The 11,360-nt window shown below is 49.7% G+C and overlaps 1 protein-coding gene across 1 annotated transcript; it reads right to left on the bottom strand.

Annotated features, from left to right (window-relative positions):
- Positions 1-4,256: 4,256 nt before the first annotated feature.
- On the bottom strand, positions 4,257-10,769 carry LOC149356572 (uncharacterized). Its single transcript, XM_089576379.1, has 2 exons — positions 9,906-10,769; positions 4,257-4,307 (listed from the first exon to the last, which is right to left on the bottom strand). The coding sequence occupies exons 1-2, from the start codon at positions 10,767-10,769 to the stop codon at positions 4,257-4,259; spliced, it is 915 nt and encodes a 304-aa protein (XP_089432505.1).
- Between the last annotated feature and the right edge of the window lie 591 nt (positions 10,770-11,360).

Below are 11,360 nucleotides of genomic sequence, written 5' to 3' on the forward strand. Positions count from 1 at the left end.
TTCTCCCCATATTAAACTTCCTTAGGTTGGTAACCTTGCCATTATTGATTAATTACATAGCTCTGCCTGTTCTGTCTCTGCGGTTAGAGGCCTTCATGCTTTGCCGTTCTTTTATCAAATATTTCGTCGCCACAGGTAGCTTGCTAGTATCCTGTCGAACGGTTTCCATAATGATAGCTGTGAGATTATTGTTCTCTCATTTAAAGCCGAATATCTGTTCCGCAAAAATATACTGAATTCCTTCCCTTTCCCTCAAACCGCTAAGTCGGTGGGCTTCCGCCTCACTAAATTCTTCCGTTCCCTGTTTAAAGTATAGGCTAATTCAGCGCACCTATCCAATGGTCTATTTGATTTTTAGACGTGCGGAAGACACCAGTAAATAATTTTTCACTGCGAACTCTACTAAGTCTTCTGTGCTATTCGTACAGCCTAAAACCATTGTCTCTTACTGCCTGGTTCCCAATCTGCTCGACCGTGTAGAAACATCACCCTACAAGTAAGCACTGTTAAGTGTATCTGACTGATCTCCTCATAGCGAAGAAAGGATTATAAACCTTCCTATTCATACGTTTAGGGCGGGAATTTGTGGTGCATGCCGAACCCCCCCAGGCAAAAATTATGCATTCATCTTCCCCTCTATGGGGAAGAGGCGGGCTTCAGCCGGCCGCAGTGCAATGCACCGGCCTAAACCCGGGAGCTCAGCCTTGTGTTTAGAAAAAAAATTATTTACATATGTACACATTTACAAGAACACATGACAATAAGCATGTAAGGCGAGCCAATTAAACAGGTACCATAAACATCTCTAAGTAACTAACAGGAATTGCTCGTGGACGATGTAAATCAGGATAGCATACGTACTGACAGAAGGGTGAAAAGGCAATAATTTGACATTCCAACACTTAAAAGGAAACCTTAGCGCCAGCTCAGCCTTGTTGATCACTGAGCTTCCAACACGATGTAAGTGTGACTCCGAATTCCTGCTCTCTGGGAGCCGGTCGGAAGAGTACACTATCCATTCTCAGGCGGCCGGAGCAGCTTATTCGAAAAAAATAGTATCTAAGTGTTGCGTCGTACTGAGAAAGCGGGAGAAACAGACGCACTAACCTCGATGAACAAGTCTGAAAATTGACTGCAACCTGAAACTTACAATATTTCAAGTGAAGTACCTATTAAAGTACAGTTTTAATGAAATCTGCATCGCTCGGACCGCTACGCGCTTGGGAATGCGGTGCACGATCTCCCACTATGCATTTACCCTGAGCTAGTGATCACACGTGCTATCCGCAGAGCGAAAGCCAACGTTTTGGAAAGAGGAAGAAAACTCCATTATTACTTTGAGCAGCGAGATACCTTTTCTCCAGGGATTTTGTGTAGTAGGCTTTAGACTTTGTGTAATCGTAAGAAACGAATTTCACAAGCACCTGGGGTGCGTAGCGATGGAACAGTGGTTATAGCGCTCGGCCGCTGACCCGAAAGACGTAGGTTCGATCTCGGCTGCGGCAATGAAATTTTGATGGAGGCGAAATTCTAGAGGCTCCTGAACTGTGCGATGTCAGTCAACGTTAAAGACACCCAGGTGGTGCTGGTGGTGAAATTTTATTTCCAGCGGATGTAGAGGAGAGACCCGAAGTCGCCCCCCACTTAAACGGTGGCCGCTATCCCTTGGGCAGCGGCGGCGTCTTCAGCCAGCTGGAGGAGCTTAATCTGTGTCCCCAGGTCGGGTCTGAGCAATAGAGCCTCCCAATGACCAGAGCGGTAAGGAATTGACTCGCGTGTAGGGCCTGCGGGCAGTTCCAGATCATATGATTTAGATCGGCTTCGAATTTTTGCATTTGTCTGAGTATAGTCCTTCCGAATAGAAGCTACACAATTGGGGATTTGGATAGGCGTCAGTTTTAAGTTTACGCCAGGCTTTGACCTGTTGCTTGGAGAGCGTTTTATCTGCTAGGGGGAATCTGAGTCTTGCAAGCCTGTAGTGCTGCAGGATTTCTCTGTAAGAAAACAACTTGTCCTTGCCGGAGTATAGGGGGATGGGCTGCACGACCCAGCTCGGCGCGACAGTTCTCGAGCAACGTTATGAGCCGCCTCATTACCAGCAAGGGAGGCATGAACAGGCATCCAGATTAGGCGAATTCGCCGCGTGGGCTGATAATTTAGCAGAATCCGTGCTGCTTCTAGGGAGATGCTTCCAAACGTGTAGTTACTTATCGCCAACTTTGAGTCGCTGACAATGGTTTCTGCCTAGGATCCCGCAATGGCTAGAGCATGGCTGTTTCTTCTCCTGCATCTGTGTGCTGAGTGCGTATAGTGCCCCCAGTTATGAGTGTACCACGTTCCGTGGTGACCACAGTTACAGCCGAAGAATCTGCTGCAGTTACATATACCATAGAGGTATCATTAAGAAAGCCTTTGCCTAATGATTTGGTTCTCTCTGCGCGATGTTCAGCGTGGAAATCTGGGTACATGTTCCGAGGTAGTGGAGGAATGACCAGAAGCTAGCGTATATGTTTGGGAAGGTTAGTCGTTGGTCCGTCTCGTCGTTTGTATGTTATGCCTAGTGTGGACAGAATGTGTCTGCCGGTTGGTATGGCCGATAGTCGTTCGTACTGTGAGGCGGTGACCGCTTCAATAATCTCACTTAGGGTGTTTTGAAGGAAGGGACCTAACACTTTCTCAGTCGCTGTGTGCATGGGTAGCCCAACTGCCTGTTTGACGCATTTTCTGATTATGGCCTCCACTTTCTCTTTTTCAGCTGACTTGAGATGTAGGTAAGGGCATATTTATCTATGCGGCTGATCACAAAGGCTTGTACTAAACGGAGAATATTGCTTTCCCTCAAGCCCGAGTGGCGGTTACTAATGCGGCGAATGAGCCGCATAATTTGCTGCGAGGTTCCCTGAAGCTTCTGAATTACGCCGCCATTGAAGCCGTGTTCTTGTAGAATTAGGCCCAAGATTTTAATTTTGGGTACTCGAGGAATGGGGACTCCGCGAATACTGAGTTCGATGGCCGGTGGGGGTTGCGCAAGGGATCTGATTTTGCGGAATATGAGAAATTCCGATTTGGCTGGAAAGCACCGCAGCCCTCTGGGGTCTCATAGTTCCCCACGATATCGATGGCACGCTGGAGTCTCTCCTTGATTTCGGCATCACTGCCGTCGGCGGTCCACAAGGTGACATCGTCAGCATACAGGCTGTGCTGGAGTTGTGGGATCTGCGCTAATTGATGCGGAAGATTCAGCATTGCAACGTTGAAGAGAAAAGGTGACAGGACCGATGCCTGCGGGGTGCCCTTGTTGCTAAGGGGGAAGTCATGCGAGTGGAGACCTCCTTCTTTGAATGCGCCTTTCTACCTGGGGGCCGAAATTTCCGGAGACCTTCACTGAGGCATCTCTCATTGAGTGAGTCGCTTTCCGACATTAAACTCCCATAACCTATACCAAATCACAATCAGTTGCAATAAGAAACTTGTGGTCGTTGTACTCTGGCCGGTGAACGCCGGCAGCGCCGCCGCACCTCGTTGGCTATGCGCGGCTAGCAGTGCTGTTTGCATCGTCACGTGGCTCTTCGCTTCACGTATTCAGGTTTGCTAGGAGAGATGGTTTCCTCTGATAACCACCATATGCTGTGACAGGTGCATCGTACAGACGGCACCTCATTTCGCTTTCGTGTATATAGCCAGCAAAAGACGAATGGTCCACACAAGGAGCGTGCAGGAGCCGGTCACAGAGGCATCTGCCGAGGCTTTGTTCTGCGCGTTTAGCTTCTTGTCTTTGTAGGTGAGTGATGGCGAAGGTTTACATGGTCTAGGCTTGGCGTTACATTTACAAGCGCCTTGCGGTCAGATTATGCTGAAGGCTCTTGAACTGTAGGAAACGTCTCCGTCGGTTTCGCCCTCACGCAACTTCATGAAGCTGTTCTACCAGCACTCAGCATGGTGCAACGAGGCGGGGGATGAACTGAGTGAACATTGAGTTACATTTTCGGTCTTCGATCCGTGAGCTCTCGCTGCGGGTATTCCGTGCTCATTACTTATGCTGCCACAATACCAAAAATGCATTTTATGCAATTTTAATAACAGCCGGGGGACAAAGGTTTCAATTTGAACATCAAAACAACGGTGTGTTAATGCGAAATTTTCCCGATATTATCTTGCACATCCACCGTTGACCATGCGTAAATATACTGATCTTTTTGTAGCGTGCAATCCTGTCGTAGTAGCGCCGGTATCTTACAACTTCTCTTTCCGGCGTATCAAGCATGGTCAGGAGCCAGCACTGAGCCAGCACACTGGTTGCGCAGCAGCTGCTCCAACAGATAATATAAAATTCCAAAGTTAAAAAGCAAAACAGCTCGGCAACGGGCACGACTGAAATGAATGTAAAATCTATATTACTACTCAATATATAATCAGACAAAATACAGCGCTCTCAAAATCTCCGGTCTTATTTGTGTTTCTTATTTAACTCCGCACATGCGCACATCTCATAGATTTGTTTAAAAAAACGTCATGACTCGCTGCTACCACCCAATTCTCTTGCTCGTGCTGTTTATTCTTTCAACGCGTGTCCATCCACCTGCTTGAACATTTCACTGGATCCATAAGACCTTCAATTTCTCCTTATGGAAGAACTATGGAGTCCGGCAGGTCCACGGAGAAAAATGCGTTGTTGAAATTCGCATGGTCTGATGTCTCGACAGCCGCTGGGTGATTCCCAAACGAAGCACTCCTTCCAACTTATTCATCTCCTATACCTGTCCACTCCAGCCTTCGTCACCGAATGCGGTGGCATCACCGCGGATGTTTTTAGGCTCCAGGATATCGTTATTGCCAGTTATCATATTGCATTGAATCACGGGGCCACACCTACCGATCTTATTTGGAACCACTTGGCGTCTTGCAAAAAAGGGCAATTCTATTCATTTCACATTCAAGATACAACGCCCACTGCTCCTCTTTTTAAACAGATGGATATGCTGCCACTATAATCATTACTTGAATACAGGACTGTCTTGGCAATACACACATGCCTTAAAGACAATTACCCGTTACACTCATCGCTATTCTGTATCCCACCACTATGCACTCGCAACGACACTCATAGAAACTTCCTTTTTCCGAAAACGAAAGATGTCTATGGAGAAAAAAGGATGGCCCATGTTGGTATTAAGCTGTGGAGCAAGCTTCCAAGTGAACTAAAACATCGTAAAACTTTTCCTGTGTCATTGAAGAAATATTATAAACAATGAGTGAAGCCAGCGTATTTTCTTTCCATGAATTTTTGTGTTTGTATGTGTTTGTGAAAGAGGCTTGGTGCTCAGAATATTGTTGCTCTATGTACCCATTTATGTCTTTCTAATTTCATGAGCTTTTATATTTATGTAATTAATTTTTGTTATGCCTGCAGTTTTTCTACTTTGAAACTGACTTGCATGGATCCCAACTATCTTTTAGCTAGGGATCTAGATGTTTTCACAAGCATGCCTTGTATGAATGTTGAAAAACAAAATTGAATCAATCGATCAATCAATCAACTCCAACAGCCTAGGCAATTCTTCTACATGTTGGCACGAACGACCTAGCTTCCGCTCTGAACGCTCTGCTTTCGAAAGGTACTGCCGGGTGCTAAAGTTTGCGGTATCTGCGATCCATGGCGGAGCTAAGCAAAACTGTACTGCTTCTCCATCTGCCATTTATAGAGCATGGTGTGGAGGCTCACTCCCAGTACTGCCGCAGCAGGCATGCTGCGACTGTAGGGTGTCAAACCGGAATTTTTTCGGGTTCGGTTCCGGTTCGGGTTCACGCCTTTCGGGTTCAGTTCCGGGTTCGGCTCCAGAGCGACATTGCGTTCCGGTTCGAACCGGTTCGGTCAGCTCCGAACCGGTTAGAAGGAGTTCAAGCGGGTTCAGACAAAAGCTTATGAACGTAGATGGGTTTTAATCGACCTTATTATGTTTACTGTGCTGCGTGACGCTGATATAATAAATAAAAAAATTCAAAATTTGCTCAGCGCAGAATGTTTTCACTGCACATACTTCAGCTTACTGTCAGCGGCAAAAAATATGAATTCAAGATAAGAGCCGCGAAATCAAATGAACTCGAAATTAGTGTAAATGAACTCTGCTACTTTAAAAATGATCTGATGAGATATATAAGGAGAAAAGCTGGTGGATTCAGCTTCAACCCTTCAGCTTGAACAGTTTTTGAGACACCTTCGCTCGAGACACCTCCCTGAAGCTCGTGTGAGTCGGGAATTTCTCCTACGCAGAATACTTACACTGGCACCCTCTGGATCACCGTACACCATTGACAGACAAAGCTTTCCTGTATCGGCAGGTGTATACACAGAAGGCACTAGTTAAAAAAACGTCGGTATGATCGGTTGGTCTGATCAAAAGCACTTCACGTCTTCGTCCACTCGTCCGGCGACACGTTGCCGGTTGGGGCAGCAACTCCAAACTTCTTGACCGAAAAAACTGATTTATTGAAGACTGGAGCAAAACACAAACACTTAGAGAAAAGGCGGTTTAAAAAAAGGCTGTTGAAAAAAGGGCCGTTGAAAAGCGGCCGAGACTGGGACTCGGCGCGCTCGTCCCGCTCTTTGTTTGCAGCTGTTTTTATCCCCTCGATAATTGGGCGGAACTTTATTAAACTTGCTCTCGCCCAATTCTAACCAATACTGCTGCAGTGACACTCTACATACAAGTGGACGGAGCCGAGTGCTCGCCAGAGCCCGACTCTAGAGGCGCCAGTAAGTCCACTGCTTAGCTATTTCAGACGTCGCCGACCTTATTGATCCCCCACCCCCTTGAGAGCGGTCGTCGGCCCCTTGTGGCCCTGACAAGGCTGTTCGCGGTCTTTCTCCCCAATCCCCGCGGGCTTGGACAGCGTCCGAAGCGCGCGACGCGCTGTCATCATTGTCAACCCCTCCCGACTTCAGACGACACGGTAGGGGGGGAATTAGCTACTGGCGCCGTAGACGTCTAGCTTAGCAGCACTTTTCCGTCACCACAAAACCAACTTACCAGCCACCCCCTCCCCATCTCCGGCACACCTCCAACACGCATCTCAACAGCGTAGGTAGATATTTTATTTAGGTCACCTGCTCGACATCGCCTCGGCAATTCGCGTTATACATCCCGAAGACCTATAGCTCTGTGTCTCCAAAAATACTGGAAATTGTGGCTTCTAATCAGGACAGTGTAAAATTAAGACTTCGGCCTCTCCTGACGTCATCGCCGTCTTTATTCTGATAAAAAGCGTATGATGGAAAATGTAGGCTTGGGTAGGTTGGTAGCATTTTTTGTATGTATGGACATATTTAGCAAAAACTTCATTGCAACGTTGTGCTGTGACACTGCTGCAAGTCCTGCATTGGGCGTAGCAAAACGTAAATTAGCTACATAAATTTTTGTGACCTTTTTGGGAATTTCTTATATCTTGATAGAGTATGGTGAACCTGTAGTGAACTTTTGGTACGAAAGCACTACTTAAGGCCTGATTCTCACAGCCGGTCTCCTCTCCGGCGCGGCGGCGACGGAGTCGGGAACCGCGGCCGGAACGGAACGGATTTGTGTTCTAATCGAAAGAGGCGCCGGACACCGGTAAACCAGTTTGGGTGGGCGCTCGCTGCTCCCACGTGACTCTACGTCAGTGCCTTTTTTTTATTGTGCGCGAAAAAAAAAAAAAACGATGCTCGGCGGTGTCCGAGGGACATGCCGAAGTAGCGGTGAAAGTCGTCTGCTTGCGCTTTGGTTCGCTTGGCTCTTACCGGAGAAAAAAAACGATGCGATCTCGCTAGCGGTGGAAAAAGTTTGAAGTTAGTTTATTAACTCTACGCAACTCCCCTGTTTTTGCAGCGAAACATCACGCGTACAGCACGAAAACAAATATATATGAGTATAGCAAGCTACTTTTAAAGCCGCTGCAGAAATGAGTGCTGCAGTCACAGTATTCAGGTTAATATGCACGAAATTGAACACATGTAGGATGACAGTGAGCTCTGTTATCAATGGCTTGAGAGATTGGGCTTTATACAACCATTCAAGAATTAAGCTAGCAAAACAATTTAAACGGCTAATAAAAACAATGAGGCCTCATGAGCTAGCAACGGGGGAACGGAATTTTTTTTTCTGCTCTGATCATTATCTCCGCAGTTACCTCTCTCGCCCCTTTCTTCCCCTGGATGGTTCCCCTTTGCATCAGCCAACCCCTTCACTTCGCTTTAAACCTGGCAACAGTCTTTTCGTCCCCACTTCGTTACCCTCCCGAAAAAAAAACAAATCATTTATCGTATATCCCACGCCTAGTGCAAACACAATGCTCATTCGGAGACCCGTTTTGGCTCGAACACCTCGTATATTGCCATATGAAATAAAATTGTCATCCGCTCTCTGTTCCTCAACAGCGGCGCTTTTCGGGGCGCAAGGCGCGTGCATCTCCCGACGGAGAGTACAAATAAAAATGGCTGTGGCTCAACTTGGTTAAGCCGGGAAATCGCGAAAGCAATACCCATGGCTACGCCCTCGCTCACATGATAGTCGTGCTGTTGTGGTGCTTGTGTGAAGGTGTATACCTTGGTGCTGCTGTGGTGATCACTTGGCTAATCTATGTAGCTCGCACGTTCTCGCCGAGCCGCATACTGGGCACGTCGCTTAGCGAGTCTTGTTTCACGCTCTTCCTCTGTCTCTGTAGCTCGCCGCTCTCTTTTACGCGCATTACGACGAGCCTTCCTAGTGGTAGGCGGCATCGCCGCGAAGCAATGTTAAGGCGCTGGTGGTTGGCACAGCTACTGCTTTCTAGCGACGTGAGTCGAGCCTAAATCTCTTCAGCGTAACGCCACAATCGCGCTCCTAGCGGAGAGCGCAGGAGTTAGGCACCCGTGGTCGTGGCCGCCGCGATCTGCTCCGGCGGCGGCGCGCGCCGTTGCTCAAAAGCGCGCTTCGATCGTGGAGGCCACGCCGTGGTGGCACCGCCGCGGCTTGCGACGGCGCGAGTCGGTCGCACTTCTCTTCGGCGTGACGTCACAAAGCACCTGTTGCGCTCTTAGCGGAGAGCGCAGGCGTTGGGCGCGGGTGGTGGTGGCAACGCCGTGCCACGGCAAAGGCTGAAAGTGCAAGAAGTAAAGCTTTCGCTTCAAAAAGAGCAGGCTTTTTGTTTTTTCTCCCTGCCCGCGCACCCGCGCATCGCCGCCGCCGCCGACGATGATGATGATGATGATGATGATGTAGCCTTCCCTTTGTAACGGGCGGGCGCCTACCAAAGGTGCCCTGGCTGGATAGACACACACATAAAAACACCACTATCAAACGCGAAGCGGCAAACACACACGCAAATACCGACGAAACAGTACTGGTCTAATGTCGCACCAGCGTCCACCACTCTGTCAATCGGCGCTTCGTCGCTGCAACTGCCGCATGGTTTGCCGCATCCGTTGTGCAGCCCTCGTTCGAAGAACGGAAACCCAGCGCCTGCGGAAACGTAGCGCCCTCGTGCGGTGGCGTTGGCAGCTTCTCGCAGAGTAGGACGATGTGCTCCGTTGTTTCGTCGTGCTCTCCGCAGGCTCTGCACTGGGTGCATTCGACTGTAGTGTCGAAGCGCTTGCGGTACACAAGCGTTGGCATGGCACCCGCGCGTGCCTCAAACAACAGGCGGCTGCCTACACTGTTGTAGAAGCTCTCAACGCAGAACTCCTGCTTGGCTGCCCGGTACACTTCCAGTGTCGACTTCCCCTCCATGGCAGCCCTCCACGCCTCTCGCTCCTGCGCATGCACTTGGGTATTAACTGTCTTGGCCCATTTCCTCGCGTTGTCGGCTTGTACTTCATTTCTGAAGAAGCCGAACTTGCGACTGAGGTGTTGGAGCCGCTTCACCCATGTAGTCCGCAGGCAGTATTGACTTACATAGTCAAAGACTCTGCGCGCCCATCGATTTTTGTGCATCAGGCGCAGCCGGCCGTCGTAGGCTATTTTGCTTCTTGCCTCGCGAGCCTCGAAGGTAGACCAACCGAGGTCTCCCTGCACTGCCTCGTTAGCCACCCGCCCATGACACCCCGGCGCCAGACGTCCCACCGCTCGTTGATCACGCTCGAGCCATTCCCTTGTGGGTGCTGTCACGCAGATAACTGAGTTTGCAAATGACAATGCGGGCACATGAACTGCCTTCCACAGCTCGCGGACCATAACAAATCGATTGCAGCCCCATAGGCACCGCCTTCTCAATATGTTTCCCGCTCGCTGCGAAGCTTGTTTCAAGTGTTCCTCATGTTTTGCAGCATATTCTGGCTGCGTGCTGAACCTAATGCCTAGGTATCGGTATTCCGTTGCCATCTCGAGGACGTCCCCGTTTGGTAGGTGGACCGGCTGCTCGGCGTCCAGCGGCGCTGAAAAACACAGCACCGCCGACTTCTTTGAGTTGAAGCTCAGGCCAAGTGGTGCCATGGTCTCAGCGCATATGTTGATGAGAGCCTGGAGGTCCGCATTGGTCTCTGCCATTAATACTACATCATCGGCAATGACTAGGCCCGGTAATATCCATCGGTCCTTTACACCACCGCTGATGTAGCTTAGCGTGAACCCCAACTGCGCTTCCAACAGCTTGCGCTCCACCCCTGCAGCGTACAACATATACAGAAGAGGGGACAACGGGTAGCCCTGCCTCAACCCTTTCTGTACGGCCTCTGGCTCCGAGCTGACGCCGCACACTGTGGCCACCACTGTGCAGCGTGCATTGAGGCGACGAAGCACGTCGATCCAGGCGGAGGGCATTTCTAATGACTCTAGGCGTTGCATTAGAGGCTCATGTGGTACGCTGTCATACGCCTTCGCGACGTCCATAAAACAGCAGGTAAGCCCACGAGCTTCCCTTCTTGCAACCTCAATACACTGGGTGAGGACAAAAATATTATCCTCCAGCCGCCGGTCTCGACGAAAACCATTTTGGAGCTCCGTCAGATGCCCATTTTGCTCCGCCCAGCCACTCATCCGCACTTTTACGACGACAACGCTCGCCAGCGCCATCTCTTGGTCGCAGCAAGCAAGCCGCGGGTGACGTGGGGCGAGCTCGCACTATGACTGGTACGTTTTCCGTGGGGCGGGGCTCCGTCGCCGCCGCTCGACGGAAACGTAGAGCAGGACCCGGCGGCACCGGCCGCCCGATTTGGGGGGAAAACGGTCCAAAAGCAGCCCCCTCCTTCGGCTCCCGGCGTTACGGAGGCGACGGAGCAAGGGAAAAACCGGCTGTGAGAATGTGGCCTAACAGTGTCAAACCCAAGCAAGAATCTTGTTTGAAGCCTCGGAGTAACGCGGGTAATTTCGGAGCAGCCTGGCATCAGCTGTAGCCAACAGTAGGAGAGCTTC

The sequence above is a fragment of the Amblyomma mixtum genome, chromosome 3 (assembly GCF_055824585.1).
Source record: "Amblyomma mixtum isolate Tamu chromosome 3, ASM5582458v1, whole genome shotgun sequence".
Classification (NCBI taxonomy): Eukaryota; Metazoa; Arthropoda; class Arachnida; order Ixodida; family Ixodidae; genus Amblyomma; species Amblyomma mixtum.